This window comes from Ochotona curzoniae, unplaced genomic scaffold (assembly GCF_017591425.1).
Source record: "Ochotona curzoniae isolate NIBS_2020 unplaced genomic scaffold, NIBS_Ocur_1.0 scaffold_1037, whole genome shotgun sequence".
NCBI lineage: Eukaryota > Metazoa > Chordata > Mammalia > Lagomorpha > Ochotonidae > Ochotona > Ochotona curzoniae.
In genome coordinates this window covers 29229100-29246743 of record NW_024467083.1, presented here as the reverse complement: position 1 = coordinate 29246743, position 17644 = coordinate 29229100, and the positions used below count along the sequence as shown (strand labels likewise).

The following is a 17644-nucleotide window of genomic DNA, read 5'->3' as shown; positions in this document are numbered from 1 at the left end:
TGTCCCCGGGCTCTGGTGTGGAAGCTGGCCTGCCTCCTGTCTGGGAGGCAACATGTAGGTTGTGGTTTCAGTGGGTGCTGGCCTGAGGAGTGGGGGAGACTTCCTGGCTTGCTCCTTTTTGCTCAGTAACTTTCAGTCAACAATGACATGAATGTGTCCCAGTGCAGGGCCCGGGGCTGCTGGGCTGCCTGGGAGTGTTGGTGCTTTGTGGAACATCAGGCAGAAGGCCTGAGAAAACGAACCCTCCAAAGCCACGTGCAGACTGGGGAGCAGATGCACGTGGGCTGCAGAAGCTTTCCCGCCTGTCTGTTCCTTAAGATGTTACATAAACCTCGGGCAGTCTCATCCCTGCCTCCTCTCACCTTGCCTCACTTTGTCCTGCCACTCGTTCCTCTCGCCATATGCCGCACTCGTCCCTGGGGCCTGTTCTCCAAGCTGAGGTCACTCTCAACAGATGCATCTCCACTCACTTGACCTGGCATCTATGTGGGACTGCTCCCCAAAGGAACCAAGGATTAAGTGAGAAATCTGAGTAGGAACTTCTGGGTTCCTGCACACATTTTAATAGCATTGTCTCTTTAGTGAGCCCGACACCACCATGTACACACCTCATTAAGAGAACTCTGAAGAGTTTCTGGTGGAGAGAAGATCCTGGCAGGACCCATGATGGGTCTGCTCCCTAGCTAGCTAACAGACCTCTGCCAGCAGCTTCCTTCTCCAACTGAATAATATAGAAGCCACTCCACTTCAGGGAGCAGGAAGGGAGCTGTCAGAACAACTGGTCTCTGCTGGTCTCAAACTGCTCTCTGCACATGGACTGGGCAGAGCCGAACAGTCCTTGTAAAGCAAAAGCCTTAGCTTTAGTAGAGCCATGGGACTCAGCAGTCTGGACTAGGGCATTTCTTCCTGTGGGGGAGTGAGTGTTTTCAAGCATATAAAACCTTAATTAAAATACTGCTTATAAAAGGGACAACAGAGGAATGAAACCATCTCTGTAAATCTTACATAGAAATGATTCCTAATAAAAGAGAGACCAACTTGAGGCATCGCACAGCCTGAAGGTAGGATTCATTCTTAGACTTGTTTTTTTCTTTAAAAAAAATTTTTTTTAAAGATATAGGTGTTTACTATTTTTATTTATTTGAAAGGCAGAGTTACAGAGAGAAGAAGATAAAATTAGAGAAAATCTTCCATCTGTTGGTTCATTCCCTAGATGGCCATGAACAGCCAGGGCTGGGCCAGGATGAAGCCAGGAGCCTGGAGAGCATTTCAGGTCTCCATGTGGGTGCAAGGGCCCCAGCACTTGGGCCATCCTCTGCTGCTTTCCCAGGCACATTAGCAGGCAGCAGGATCAGAAGTGGAGCAGCTGGATCTTGAACAGGAGCCCATATTGATAGTTTATCCCAAAAACTATTTTCCCAAGAGTAAGGGAAACACAGGTAATCCTGCTTGGAAGAGGGAGGTTATTTGAAAAGATCATATAAACTAAAACGCTGCATTTAAAGACTACTATGCTAAGTGCAGGCTGTTTGAAAGATTTATAAAAAGAATGATCAGGGCCCTGTGCGGTAGCCTAGTGGCTAAAGTCCTCACCTTACATGCACTGGGATTCCAAATAAGCGCTGATTCATGTCCTGGCTGCTCCATTTCTCATCCAGCTCCCTGCTTGTGGCCTGGGAAAGCATTAGAGCATGGTGCAAAGCCTTGGGACTCTTAACCCACATGGGAGACCGGAAAGAAGCTCCTGGCTCCTGGCTTTGGATCAGCTCAGCTCTGGCTGTTGCTGATCACTTAGGGAGTGAATTATCTTTCTCCTTGTCTCTCCTCCTCTCTGTATGTGAATTATCTTTCTCTTTCCTCCTCTCTATATATCTGACTTTCCAATAAAGGTAAATCTTTTATTTTTTTTTTAATTGAAGGATCAAAAAAATCTTCCTAGGGAATGGGGTTACAGTGCTTTGGCTTTAGCTACTGCCTGTAACACTGGCTGCTTCACTTCTGATCTTGCTCCCTGCTAGGCTGCCTGGGGAAGCAATGGAGGATGGTTCAAGTGCTTGGACCATGCAGCCATGCAGGAGACCCAGCGTTCCAGGCTCCTGTCTTTAGCTTGGCCCAGTCACAGACATTGTGGCCAGTTGGGGAGTGAACCAAGATTCAAGACATTTATCTCCCCGGATCTTCCTCTCTCTAATTTTTAAAGGCTTGCGTGTACACACACACACATACACACGAAAGAAAAAAAAAGCTTACCCAGGGGAACTGGCATTGAGGTACAGTAGGTAAACTCGGCTACCTGTGACATCATTGTCATCCCATATAATCATTGGTTTGAGTCCCAGATGCTCCAATTCCAATCCAGCTCCCTGCTTATTCAGCTGGGAAAGCACTGGAAGACAGCCCAGGTGCTCAGGCTTCTGCCCCTCATGTGGGAGATTCAGATGGAATTCCAAGCTCCTAGGGCCCAGTCCTGGTTATTATGGCCATTTAGGGAATGAGCCAGCAGACAGAAGATCTCTCCCTTTCTTTGAAGTAAATAAATAAATTTTAAAAAAAGGATAAAAATCACAAGGACTTAGATCTTAGCTATCATGGGGCAGAAGCCTTAGGGTGCCAGGTAAGCATGTAATGGCACCAGAGCTGAGGACTGGGAGGAAATGGGAAGGCACCTGTTGGCCTCCCCTGTCTGTGCAGGGGGAGGGCTCCCAGGAGGCTAGTCACCTTGCATAGTGATTTTTAACTTGGAGACAGGATTCACTCTTACTACAATGATTAGACTTTATTGAGCGGTTACTGTACACAATGTAGAAGAATGCAAATTTCAATTTTTTTTGGCATCAAGATAAACACGGTTTAATTTTTCAGGAATTTCTTTTAAGTATCTTTGTATTATTACTTTCATTTTCTAGATGAAGAGCCTGAGCTACAGGGTAAATATCCCGAAGTCATAAATATGAGCTGACTCTGGGCTAACAGTAGACCTACTAGTAACACTGAAACACACACACATCTACAGAAAACCAGGGTGCGGTTTTTTTTTTTTTTTTAAGATTTATTTATTTGAAAGGCAGAGAGGGAAAAAGGGAGGGAGGATCTTCTATGTTGTGGTTCACTCTTCAAATGACCACAAGGACTAGGACTGGGCCAGGTCAAGCCAGGAGCTAGGAATTCCATCTAGGTCTCCCACACGGGTGACAGTGATTCAAACACTTGGCCGTCTTCTGCTGCTTTCCTAAGCACGTTAGCAGGGTGCTGAATAGGAAGAGGAGCAGCTGGGACTGGAACTTGTATCCACATGGGAGGCTAGCGTTGCTGGCCACAGCTGAGAGGATTTGAAGGTGTCTTAATTTATTGGCATTAATGACACCATCAATCTCTGCTGCTTTCAAGAGGGTGAATGCTATCAGACCTTCTTATTTGTGTTCACATACTTTAAATCTCCCTCAGGCGGGGGGCAAGTGCCTTCATCGTGCTTGGTGTAAAAGCCAGCTCATGCCCCCCCTCATGAAATCCCATAAATTAATTTCAATGACATAAAATCAAATCACCTCTTCTCACAAAATGGATTTTTATTGTCATACATGGTTTCTCAGTGCCACAGGAAACAATATAGGAATGTTTGGATGGCTTCCTGAAGACACATGGTGAGTTTTCAGAAATGAAACAGCACAGAGGGTCCAGGAGGAGGGAGGGGACCAATGAGAGAGGCGTCTGCAGCCCCCAGTGACTTTTTACACCCCTCCAGGTTCTGATACCCCTTCTCTCAAGGAAGATCCCAACCGAGTTCATCAGACCCGAGTTCATCAGAACTGAGTTCATCAGTATGCAAATAACACATTTGTCTGAAAAGCAAATCATGAGAAAGTGGGTTGGATCGGATTCCAACTTCTCAGCTCGTCGGTGAGGGTCTCTGCCTCTGTGCCGACGGTGGGGCACCTGCGGACTGCCTGGGGAGGGGCTGCAACAGGCACATGACCCACAGCTCCCCACTCCCCATCCCGCAACACCTCTGCTGGGTGGGGAGAGCCTGCAGCGGGAGGCAAGTCGGGAAGTGGTGCGGTTCTCCCGCCTCCCTGTCCGGTTCATCTTCTGCTGGCTGACCTCGAGGTGACCTGTGAGCTCTCCTTGCTTCGGCTGTGCAGTCCAGAAGCCACGACTTCCTCTAGGAAACTGATAAGCAGATTTGAGGTTACTTAAAACAACAGTATGATCAAGAATAGACTCTTGCTGAGGACATCTAGCTAGATAAGAAGGCAGCAGGTGCAGCAGCACCGGGGAGTGCTGGGCAGCTCTGGGAGTATAGGACCACACCTTCGCCTGCGTACCAAGGGCAGCCACAGTGGAAGGACAGTCCCTTAGCGCTCTTTGCCAGGATTAGACTTGTAAGATCTGTTATAGAAACAGTTCACATGGGGCCCGGGGCGGTGGCGCAGAGGTTAAGGTCCTTGCCTTGCAGGCCCGGGATCCCATATGGGCACCGGTTCTAATCCCGGCAGCCCCGCTTCCCTTCCAGCTCCCTGCCTGTGGCCCAGGAAGGCAGTTGAGTATGGCCCAGAGCTTTGGGAACCTGCACCCACGTGGGAGACCCGGAAGAGGCTCCTGGCTTCGGACCCGGCATAGCATCGGCTGTTGCGCTCACTTGGGGAGTGAGTCATCGGACGGAAGATCTTCCTCTCTGTCTCTCCTCTCTGTATATCCGCCTTTCCAATAAAAAAAATAATAAAAATAAATCTTTTTTTTTTTTTTTAAAAAGAAACAGTTCACATGTGAAATATCTAGTTAGAAACCCAGATTTGCCTCCCTCCCTCTCTTCCTTCCTTCCTTCCTTCCTTCCTTCCTTCCTTCCTCCCTCTCAAGGCAAAGATTCAGTTACTAGGCCATTGCACCCAGCCTAGAATACAGAATTTCTAATGCAAGGCCATTCTATTGTCTCAGGACCCCATTATCTAAGTCCTCTTATCTGTGCTCCTAAAACTGGTTCAGAACTTGCATTATTCCTCCAGTTTCTTCTTTATCCAGGCTACAAAGTGGCACTAGAGTTATTTTTTTTAATTACTTATTTGAAAGCAGGATGATAAAGAGAGACAGAGAAAAAAAAAAGAGATCACCCATCTGCTGTTTTCACTTCCTAAATGGCTACAATGGTTGGAGCCAGAAGCCTAAAACTGGACCTAGGTCTCCCATGTGAGTGGCAGGGGTCCAAGCAATTGCACCATCCTTCCTGTTACCCCAGGCATGTTTAGCAGGGAGCTGGATTGCAGTGGCGTACAGAACTGCAGTGCTACGATGGGATGCCAGCACCACAGGCTGTGGCTCTACTATCTACTCTACTTTTTTTTTTTTAATTAATCAATTTATTTTTATTTGAAAGGCAGATTTACAGACAGAAGAGAGGTTGCGAGAGAGACAGAGAGATCTTCCACCAGTGGTTCACTCCCTGAATGGTGACAACAGCCAGAGCTGAGTTGATCCAAATCCAGAAGCCAGGAACCAGGAGTTTCTTTTGGGTCTCCCACGTGGATGTAGGGTCCGAAGACTTTGGGCCGTCCTAGACAGCTTTTCCAGGCCACAAGCAGGGAACTGGGTGGGAAGTGGAGCTGCTAGTACTAGAACTGGTGCCTATACAGGATCCTGGAACTTGTAGGTAGATGACTAGCCCACTGAGCTTCTCTGCCGGTCCCCGCATTGCTTCCCCGCCCCCTAAATATAATACAGGACCTGGTGTGATAGCTCAGTGGTCAAGTCCTAATCTTGCATGTGCTGGTATCCTATATGGGTACTGGTTCATATCCTGGTTGCTCTACTTCCCATCCAGCTCCCTGCTTGTGGCCTGGAAAGCAGTCGAGGACGGCCCAGAGCCCAGGGACCCTGCACCTGCGTGGGAGACCTGGAAGAGCTCCTCATTTCTGGCTTTAGATTGGCTCAGCTCCAGTTGTTGCACCCACTCTGGGAGAGAATCAGTGGATGAAAGATCTTTCTCTTTCTTCCTCTCTGTGGATCTACTTTTCCAATAAAGATAAATAATTTTTTTTAAAACACTAGCTCTTTTTAAAAAAATTTATTAATTTTTATTGGAAAGTCAGATTTATAGAGAGAAGGAGAGACAGAAAAATCTTCCACTAGCTGGTTCATTTTCCAAGTGGCTGCAACGGCTGGAGCTGAGCCGATCCAAAGCCAGGAGTCAAGAACTTCTTCTGGTTCTCCCATGTGGGTGCAGGGGCCCTAGTACTTGGGCCATCTTCGATTGCTTTCCCAGGCCACAAGCAGGGAGCTGGAAGGGGGGAAGTGGAGCAGCAGTGATACAAACTGGTGCCTATATGGAATCGTAGGCGTGCAGGGAGAGGATTTTAGCCACTAGGCTACCTCGCTGGACCAAAGATAAATAAATCCTTTTTTTAAAAAAGATATACAAAATAAAAACAAGCAAGCAAACAAATGCAGTACAGAAAGTCATCAGTTAGCACCATGGTGTATCAGGTTTTCTCTTGCAGTGCTGGCATCAAATGAGTACTGGTGTGAGTCCTGGTGTTTCACTTCTGATCCAGCTCCCTGCTTATGTGCCTGGGAAAGTAAAGAGGATGGCTCAAGTGCCTGGGCCTCTGCACCCACATGGAGACCTGGCAGAAGCTCCCATCCCCTGGCTTTGGATCAGCTCAGCTCAGGCTATTATGGCCATTTGGGGGAGTGAACCAGTGAATGAATAATCTTTCTGTTCTCTGTCGGTAAATCTCCCTTTCTAATGAAAATAAATAAATATTTTTTTTAAAAAAGTGATTGGTAACTTCTAGTAAGAATGGAACAAATGTGCTGGGAAGTCCTACAGAAAGTCATCAGGTGATATGTGTTTCATTTGCAACGCTGCCACAAAGGGAAAAAAAACTTCCCTAAAATCATACTTGAAGTTCCTCCTATGTACTTCAACTGAAAACAGAAAACACTATTTATATTGGCCAAGCCTAATTTTGTTTCCTAAGGGCATTGTAACTTAAAAAAAAAAAGCATCTATTTGGAGACTTTGATGAGTCACTGCACAGAATGCTTAAAAATTATGGGCAATGAACATATTGGTAGCTGTACCCCAAATTTAGACTAAAAAAACGATTTTGCTTTTCTAGATTTGTTTTCAATGAACCTCATTTAAAAAGAAGACTCAAAAAATTCCCTCTGTGGTACTATAATCCAATTCTATTCAGTTCAGTTCAACTTAACAAATGTTCACTGAGCAACCGTTATGGACAAGGCACTGAACTATCAAACACCTGCTGTGAGTCCCGCCTTGAGAGGCTCTCTGAGACAGCACACAGCCACGGCTCGGAATGAAGTGTGATATAAAAAGGGATGACACCAGGACCTAACAGAGCACATGAACACGGTTGCTTTTCTCAGACTGTACTGGCATCCAGGTGCTTCCCCACGTCTGCAGAAAAAGAAGGGGAGTGGCAGAAAGCAGAACCCCAATCCTGATTTTAAAACATCTACCTCCAAAGTCTTGAGACATACAGTGAGAAGTAAGTTTATTCACTTTGTTATTTTCATTTTATTTGAAATGTCCAGAGAAAGAGAGAGACAGTGAGTGAGTTGGTTAATTTCTCCCAACGCCCCCATGAGCTGAGGCTGGGCTAAGTTGAGGCCCATCTAGATCTCCCACTTGGGTGTCAGGGACCCAAGTCCTTGAGCCATCATCTGTCAGGATACACATCAGCAGGAAGCCGGGTGGGAAGCAGAGCCAGGTCTAGAACCAGGCACTTCAAAATGAGAGGCAGGCATCCCAAGTGGGGACTTAATCCCTGTGCCAAACACACAGTCCCCAGTTTCTTCACCTTTAAACCTTTGGTAAGGGAGAAGAGATCAGCATTTACAGGACTGCTTTAAATGGAGGTAATTCAGCTAAACAACTCTGCCCTTAAACAGAACTATATATTGTAACAAAATGAAGTGTGTGTGTGTGTGTGTGAGAGAGAGAGAGATGCAGAAGCTGGGGAGGGAGCTGTGTTGTAGCAAGTGAAGCTGCTGCTTGGGAAGTCTGCATGCAGCCTGGAGTGCCTGTTTCAGTCTTAGCTCCTTTGCTTCCCACGCAGCTTCCTGCTAAGGCACCTAAGAACCAACCGAAGGCGGGTCTATGTGTCCCACGTGGGAGACCCAGATTGAGTTTTGGGCTTTCGGCTTGTACCTGGCCCAGCCCTGGTTGGCAAACATTTGGGGGAATGAATCAGTGGAGGGAAGTTCTCTCTCTGTCTCTCTGCTCCTCCAGAAGCAAAAATAAAACCCGACCATATAAACATTTGAAAAAAAAAAAAAAGGAGTAGATTTCAACTTCTTTTTTTTTTTGTACACAAATTTATCATAGAATTCTATTTCCATATACTTTTTGAAGTACTACTGCAAGTATATTTAAATCAAAGATATATTTTTCATTTTTCACTGTACTCCACAGATAGAAATTACAATTGGGTTTCTTACATCAAAGACACGAAATGAATCTAAGATATAAAGTCACATAATGAGAAAAATAAATGGAACATGTGGGGAGCAGGAAAACAGAAAAAGACTTTCAGGAAAATAATGAGGAAAAGCCCAAGATATTTGCTTTAATAGAGCAATAAGCTTCTAATTGCAGCCAAACACATAGCTGGAATTGCCAGGGGATGGGAGTGCCTGGGGGAGGACAGGATGGAATTTCTCATAGCCCTCAACATGGAGGCGTCTCCCTCCTTGGCTCCTTGTTCCCAGTGCTCACACCTTTTAGAGCCCCTTTGCCTTTGCACGCGCTCTGCTCCTCTCTCCCACACTGCATGGACGGATGGTGGGGTCTAGTTAAAGCTAATGCTTGTGTTATCACTCTTCTAGGAAGCTGATCTTCACCACACTGCCTGCCCTGTGCAGTGACATATCGGTTTCTCTACAGTTTGTAGATATTCTGAGGCAGTCATTTATTTGGTTCCATGTCTGTTTTCTATACCAGTGGAGAAGTTTCCTGTGTGATGCGCAAACACATCCTTCGTAAGAGGTTGAAGTAGTACACATCAGCTCAAGTCTCTCTGACTCCCCGCCCCATTGCTCCTTCCAGGAAAAACAATCTGGATGAGAAACATTCACTGAGCAACTATGTCTTAGCTCTGTTATCAAAGAAGTGAACGCAGCGATAAAACCAAGCAAAATAACTATGTCCTCATGGAGGGGGCGGGGGGGAAGAAAGAATTGATCAGCAGGGAAAGGAATCGTAACCATCATCACGATAAGCAAATACCACTTACTCCTTGCAAGATACTGTCCCAGTGTGATAGACAAAGCCATTGAGGCCCAGGGACAGCGAGCTCTTCTTGTTGGGAGGGACAGAGCTGGGCCTGCGTAACTGTAGGCAGCTCGGCTTCGGCATATGCACTCCCAACACTAGCACCTGCTGCACTGGCTCTCTGGAGTACAGCAGATGAAAACAATGCCAAAGAGGAAAGAAGGGGAAACGGAGAAGGCAGTGGTGTGCAGATTTAGAATGTAGTAATGAGGGCTGGTGTTGTGAGAGAAGTCACTGCCGGTGGTGCCGGCATCCCATAGGGGTGCCAGTTCATGTCCTGACTGCTCCACTGTTCCAGCTCCCTGCTTTTGGTCCAGGCAGAGTGACTCAGGTATTTATGTGCAAGATCTGGATAAGGATCCAGGTTTTTGGTAGAGACTTGGCTTGGCCTGGCCTCTGTGAACATATGGGAAGTGAAGCAGCAAAGGAAAGATCTCTCCCGCTTTCTCTGTAACTCTGACTTTCAAATAAATAAATCCACATTTTAAAATAAAATAAAATAAAATAAAATAAAATAAAATAAAATAAGGTGCTCACATAGAGGCCTCACTGATGAACTGAAATTGGAGCCAAGACCTGAATGCGTGAACAAAGTGAGTGTCTTCAGGAAGCTGACCGATGGCTTCGTGCTGTGGCACAAAGGTTAAGTTACTGCCTGAAGTATCAGCATTTCATCTGGGTACTAGCTCAAGTTCCAGCTACAACACTTACTATCCAGCTCCCTGCTAATGCACCTGGGCAAGCAGCAGAGGATGGTCCCAGGTACTTGGGCCCCTGCACCCAGGTGGGAGACCTGGAAGAAGCTCGTGGTGTCTGGCTTTAGCCTGGCCCAGTCCCAGCTGCTGTGGCACTTAGGAAGTAAGCTAGCTGATGGAAAACATCTCTTCCCCAGTCTCTTCCCTTTCACTCTCTGTACCTCTTCCAAACAAATAAAATAAAAGAGAAGTTGATATAAAATGTATAGTAGAGGGCCTGGCACGGTGGCATAGTAGTTGAAGTCCTTGCCTTGCACGTGCAAGGATCCCATTATGGGCTCTAATCCCGGCAGCCTCACTTCCCATCCAGCTCCCTGCTTGTGACCTGGGAAAGCAGTCGAGGACGGCCCAAAGCCCTGGGACCCTGCACCTGCGTGGGAGATCCAGAGGAGGATGCGGGCTCCTGGCTTTGGATAGGCTCAGCTCCAGCTATTGTGGCCACTTGGGGAGTTAATCAACAGATGGAAGATCTTCCTCTCTGTCTCTCCTCCTCTTTGTATATCTGACTTTCCAATAAAAATAAATAAATCTTAAAAAAATGTATAATATGAAAAAACCTGAAGTATGTATTTCAAGGTTTTTAGTACCCCCAAATCTTATCTTTTAATTGTATTTCTCCATGAATTTTAAAACACTTTACTTAAAAGAGACACAGAGATATATAGATACAGAGAAAGAGGTCTTCCATTTGTTGGTTTACTCCTCAAATGCCGATAGTGGTCAAGGCTAGGCCAGTTGAAGGCAGGAGCCAGTCTGTTCTCCCATATGGATGAGCGGGACTGAAGTGCCTGAAGCATCATCTGACACCTCTCAGGATATACATATACCTGAACTAGGGAGTGGAGTCAATATCTGAGCCAGGTACTCCAACCTGGGCTGTCCATGTACCAACGTGAGTCTTTTCCTTTTAAATTTAATTTTATTTATTATTTATTATTTAAAATTTTATTTTTTTCAAGATGAGTTTTAACCAGTGTGGCCAAATGCTTATCTCCTATTAACTTTTTTAAAAATAGATTATTTTTACTGGAAAGACATAATATTTATAGAGAAGAGAGAAAGTTCTTCCATCTGCTGAATCACTCCTTAAGTGGCTGCAATGTCTGCAGCTGATGATCTGAAGCCAGGAGCCAGGAGTCTCCTCCAGGTCTCCCCATGAGGGAGCAGGCTCCCAGAGTTTTAGGCCATCCTCCACTGCTTTCCCAGATTATAAGCAGGGAGTTGGATGAGAAGTGTGGCAGCCAGGAAATGAACCTGCATCTAAATGGGATCCTGGCACTTGCAAGGTGAGTATTTAGCCATTGAGCCATTGCTCCCCATCGCCCTAAACTTTTTGAGGCCCATTCACTGGGGGAAGTGCCAATGAGTGCCAAGGGACAAAGGTTTGGCATATTTGAGAAACGGAAAGGAGGCTGATGTGGCCTAAGTGAAGAAAATGTCAGATAGTATGACATGAGACGGGAGAGCTTCAGGGAGGGAGTTGAGGACACTCTGGAGGGCTGGGGACCATGGAGGAGTGATGGAAGTTTAAGCCCTCAGGCAGTGGTCCAGCAGACTCTCTGGGGTTACGAGAACACGGCAGAGGGACGACTGGAGACAGGGAGCACAATTAGTTCTGTAGAGAACTGCTATAAAAGAGAACAGCGAAATGAGACAGAACCTGGAAAGAGAAAAGGAGCTAAGGAAGGACTTCTAAATAGAGACGGGGAGGGCCTGGCGCAATAGCCTAGTGGCTAAAGTCCTCTTGCACACACCGGGGTCCCATATGGTCACCGGTTCAAATCCCAGCTGCCCCACTTCCCATCCAGCTCCCTGCTTGTGGCCTGGGAAAGCAGTCAAGGTCGGCCCAAAGCCTAGGGACCCTGCACCCGTGGGAGACCCAGAAGATCCTGGCTCCTGGCTCTAGCTCTAGCTGTTGCAACCACTTGGGGAGTGAATCATAGGATGGAAGATCTTCCTTTCTGTCTCTCCTCCTCTCTGTATATCTGCCTTTCCAATAAAAAAATAAATCTTAAAAAAAAAAAAGATGGGGGAGAACAGAGGCATGTGCCTAGGCTTCTGTGAACAACCCAGCAGAGTGGAAACCAGGAAGAGGAGGCAGGGCAAGGCAGGTCAGGAGGCAGAGGGCATCGGCCTCAGTGGGAGCTGCGACAGTTCTAAGAACTTCTCTTGTCAGCCCGTACACAGCTGGATTACAATCTCCTTCAGATGCACATCCTCAGAGGCTGAATTAAGTGTTTGCTGGTGAATGTATGAGTCAAACCCATATTTTTCAAAGAAGTTAGGATCTCAACTTCAATGCCACCTAGAGTATGTTCCCCAAATACCCCATGGAAATTTTTTTTAAAAAAAGATTTATTTTTATTGGAAAGGCAGATATACAGAGAGGAACAGAGACAGAGAGGAAGATCTTTCGTCCAATGGTTCATTCCCCAAGTGAGCGCAACAGCTGGAGCTGAGCCAGTCCGTAGCCAGGAGCCAGGAGCCATGGGTCTCCCACGTGGTTGCAGAGTCGCAAAGATATGGGCCATCCTCTAATGCTTTCCCAGGTCACAAGCAGAGCTGCTGGGATTAGAACCAGCGACCATATGAGATCCCATTGCGTGCAAGGCGAGGACTTTAACCACTATGCTATCGCGCCGGGTCCCCCATGGAAATTTTTTAAAGCTTTATATATTTTTTATCATGAAGTCAGATATATATACAGGAAGAGAGAGAGGAAGATCTTCTGTCTGTTGATTCACTCCCCAAGTGACTACAATAGCCAGGAGCCAGAAGCCTCCTCTGGATCTCCTAGGCAGGTGCCGGGGTCCCAAGGCTTTGGGCTGTCCTCAACTGCTTTCCCAGGCCACAAGCAGGGAGCTGGATGGGAAGCGCGGCTACTGGGATTAGAGTTGGCATCCATATGGGATCCCAGTGTGTGCAAGGTGAGGACTTTAGCTCCTAGACTACTGTGCCACCCACCCCTCAATGGAAATTTTATCAGGAACAAGATTCAAAAAAAAAGTCTGGCAATTAACATCTACAATGAGACTTCAAAAAGTTCTGGAAATTGGAACTTTTGGTAAAAGAATATATGTGGTCAGAATCATCTTAGACTTCCTCTTCCGTGTGTGTGCTGCTCCTTGCCCCGCTTGGCTCTCACCAGTTCTCCTTCATCTTGCCCCCTTCCTGTTCCGTTGCAGCCCGCTCCTGCCACCACAGCAGGAGACATTCCCCTTGCTTTCTCTCTCCCTCTGCCTCTGCCCCTGTCCTTACCCTGCCGGAATAAAGGACCTCCTAAGTTAAATTTTTTTTTTTTTTTGGTAAAGAGATGTTTGAATCCATTCAGTCCCCTCCCCTCCCATGATCTTGTTTGGTAGAGTTCCGGTTTATCTGCACATGCGAGGAACCTTCCACATGGAATTCTCCTGCTCCTTGAGGACAGACACTTAACTGTGGCAGCCTTCTCAGTCCTGTTCACGGTGCCGCACACACCCTCTCTCCTCTGGCGTGAGGCGATGCTGCCCCTTCAGCCCTGGCCACCCCGCTGGCCCTACAAGGCCTGGCTCAAACACCATTTTCTTCCTGTTGGGAGTATTTTGATTTAGGAAACATTTTACTTAAATGTATCTCATTAGCACATACCAAATCTTTGATATCTTTGAATCCAGTAGCAGAACAGAGTGCATTCATCGGTCCCAGGGGCATGGAACAGAATGGTGTATCAGTTTACACCTTGCTTTGACTTCTAGTACTGTTTGAACAATGTTACAGTATACATGGTTTCCATAAATATTTTTAAAGTCTTTAATTATTTTGTTCTACCGCTATAAATTTCCCCAGATTAAAAAAAAAATGGACACTCCAAAAGATATCTTATTGACTCTGCACTTATGTGTCCTGAGACTCATCACGTCCTAATTTGAGAAAGGTTGATTTGTTTGTCTTCCTCACTGGCCCATAGGATCACTGGTGACAGGGACATTTTATTTATCTTTGCGTTTTATTCTCTGTCTTGAACGGTCCATTGTAAAAAGCAGCTGCTCAATAGCCATCCTCTTGCTCCTAATCAATGTAATCCTAATGTCCTTTTAATGGTCTTGGCTGATGTTTCCTGTGTTCCTTGCAAGGAGCAGTGTTAACACATAGCACAGAAAACTCTCCAATGTCTCTGGGCGCCTGGAGAGTGAAGGAAACTGACACGTTCACACAGCCACAAGCTGCAGTACTGCAGAGGAAGGGAGCAAGGTTACCTACGACACTGCAGGTGAATCACTGGACAACATTTTAGTGAAAAGCATAACATTTTTATAAAGCTCCAAAGAAGCCAAACTAAAGAATAAATACAATCATCCCCCATCAAAGCAACAGAATCAAATACAAAATTTAGGCTAGCATTGACATATGTGGAGAAATGAGGGATGTATTTCTTTCTTTAAATTGCACTTTAAAAATTTGAAAAAAGGTTCCTTTTAAAATTGCATTTATTTATTTGGATGTCAGAGTTACAGCAGGATGGCGAGGGACAGAGCAGTGGGACATGCACCAGCAATGTACGGGAGGCCTATAACTGCACGTGGAGGCCTTACCTTCACACCACAATGTGAGCCCAGCACTTAGGTTTTAACTCTGTTTTTCCATGAACTTCCTTAAGTCCCTTTGCATCATGCCACACTCAAATCAATCACAGCTGAGTAGAAAGATCACCAAACAGCCAAACTAAAACCATGAAAGTTCAAATTCTAAAAACCACTTCACTTATTTTCAGGACTGTTCCTCTAGACCTCACAAATTGTTTCTCATTAACATTAGAACTGTGGAGGCCAGTGCCAAGGTGCAGTAGGCTAAGCCTCAGCCTGTGGTGCCAGCATTCCTTGTTCATGTTCTAGCCGTTTCATTTCCCTTCCAGCTCCCTGCTTGTGCCCTTGAAAGCAGTGGAGGACGTCCCAAAGCTTGGGAACCCTGCACCTGCATGGGAGACCCAAAAGAAGCTCCTGGGTCCAGATCAGTTCAGTTGCATCTGCTGGGAACACTTGTGGAGTGAACTACCAGATGGAAGATAGAAAAATCTAAAATTTAAAAAAAATTTTTTTGAGATGCGGTTAGAGAAAGAAGTAGAAAGAGAGAGAGAGAGAGAGAGAGGAACAGAGAGAAAAAGAGAGAGAAAACTTCCATTCATTAGCCCATTCTCCAAATGACTACAACAGCTAGATTGGGCCAGACAGAAGACAGGAGCCAAGAACTCCATCCAGGTTTCTCATGTGGGCGCAGGGGCCCAAGCACTTGGATCGTCCTCCACTGCTTTACCAGGCCACTAGCAGGGAGCTGGAGTGGAAGCAGAGTAGCTGGGATTTGACCTGGTGCCCATATGGGATGTCGGCTCTGTAGGCAGCCACTTTATTTGCTGCATCACAATGTTGGCTTGAGGAATTTATTTCCAGAGGAATGCCTGGATGGATCTTTTATGGTTATTTCCTAGTCCTTGGATTAGGTGAAGGAATTAAGAGTATCCATTATAGTGGACAGTTAGTATGCTAATGTGAGCCATGACTTTCCAAGTGAGAGATGTGGGGCTTCCTCATTGAACTGGCCACAGGACCCTCATTCAAAACGAAATGCCATTAGTAGCTGCTCAATCTCTCTTAAAGATTTATTTATTTTTATTGGAAAGGCAGATTTATACACAAAAAGATAGAAAATTGTTCCATTTGCTGGCTTACTCCCCATTTAGCCATAATGGCTGGAGCTGAGCTGATCTGAAGCTAGGAGCCAGAAACTTCTTCTGGTCTGCCACATGGGTGCAGGATCCCAAGGACCTGGGTTAGCTTCTATTGCTTTCATAAGCAGGGAGCTGGATGGGAAGTAGAGCAGCTGGGGCATGAACTGGTGTCCATATGGGATGTTGGCGCTTGAAGGTGGAGCATTACCCAGTTCAGCCATTGCACTGACCCCCAGTATCTCTGCAAGTTAAAAAATAGAATGGAGCTTCGGAGACATTGGATTAAGATGATCTAAAATATATTCTGATTACAACCTGCTCACTGAAGCTGCTTTCCCTATGACACACTGTCACGAATGACATATTAGTTGGCTATTAAAGGGTCCTGGATACCTGACTTAGGAAAACAACAACAACAACAACAACAACACAGCAAATAAAACAAAGAAACAAACCAGAGCTAGTGACCCTATTTTAATTCCCAATGAAAAGAAATGGGACAAAAAGATGAAAGCATAAAATTCTGCAGGATCTGGCTTTGTGCGTGTATCATTCACTGCAATATCATATGAAGAAAAAGGAAGAACTTGCCCTTGAAGACACAAGGGAAAAGATGAACTCAGGAACAGAACAGCCTGTGATATCAGTTATACAAACATCTGGAAGGAGGTCATCATCTGAGAATAAAAGGAGCTACAAATGCACTTTCACACCACTGAGAAAGCTCAAGACTGCACAGGTGTCACAGCAACCACGACCACAGGAGCACAGTGGTGACTGCTATTTGAAAAAATACAAGCAGCAAAGTCCCCAAATAGCCAACGATAACAACTATGGTTGCTGATGGCTGTTTGCAGGTCTCTTGATTACAGAGGTATTATCTCTGGGGGCCTGGTGGGGTGTTGGTGTATTTTAAGTGAGTACAAATGGAAATAGAACTGCTCACAATTTCCCCAGATGTGAGCACTTGGCATGTGCGCCATCTTCACAGTAACTATCACTGCTTCACTATATTCCCACCTGGGGTACTAATACAATCCTACGCTTGAATTATGCCTTAAGAAAGGGTTTTCAAAGCATGTTACTTAAAAGTCAGAGGTGGTGGTGATGAATATCAAAGTTTAAAAACCTATCTCCTGGGTGTGGCACGATAGCCTAGTGGCTAAATCCTCGCCTTGTATGCACTGGGATCCTCCTTGGGCGCCGGTTTGTACCTTGGCTGCTCCACTTACATTCAGCTTCCTGCTTGTGGCTTGGGAAAGCATTAGAGAATGGCTCAAAGCCTTGGGACCCTGCACCTGCACAGGAGACCTGGAAGAATCTCCTGGCTCCTGACTTTGGACCAACTCAGTTTAGCTCTGGCCATTGTGGTCACTTGGGGAGTGAAACCATGGATGGAAGATCTTTCTGTATTGCCTCTCTGTAGACATGCCTGCAAGGATATGCCCTTCTCAGTGAACAAGGCAGAGCAGTGGACGCAGACTCTCATGCATCTGGAGAACATGACAGCCCATTTGATACCACAGCAGAAGAAGGAGAACAAAATAAATGGGACAACTACCCCAGACAAACGATGACAGCAGAAATCTGGATGAACAGAGACGGGGCTGACCATGTCAGCCAGTGGACACTGGGAGGTCACCATCATCCCTGGACTGGCAAAATCAACAGCATTTCAGAACTATCCAAACCACTCAGGCAGAACCCTTGGAACACACATACACCAGGACCCTGGGTGGATGTTGGGTGGCACTTCCCCATTCCTGGGTACTGGACATTTGGGAAGCCAAGTCTGGCTTCCCCCTTTATCTTTTCCCTTCCCCCAGAAACAACAAGAAGAAATAGCAAATTTTGAAATAATGATTTCGCCCATTTGTCCCTAACCCTTGATCCTTCACA

At 46.0% G+C, this 17644-nt stretch overlaps 1 protein-coding gene across 1 annotated transcript in view; it reads right to left on the bottom strand.

Moving 5' to 3' along the window:
• Positions 1–3552: 3552 nt before the first annotated feature.
• VPS45 (vacuolar protein sorting 45 homolog) overlaps positions 3553–17644 on the bottom strand; it is an 80650-nt gene continuing 66558 nt past the window's right edge. The window contains exon 15 of the mRNA XM_040998306.1: positions 3553–4167. Within this exon, the coding sequence (XP_040854240.1) occupies positions 4080–4167 (88 nt within the window). The 3' untranslated portion in view covers positions 3553–4079. The remainder of the gene's footprint in view (positions 4168–17644) is intronic.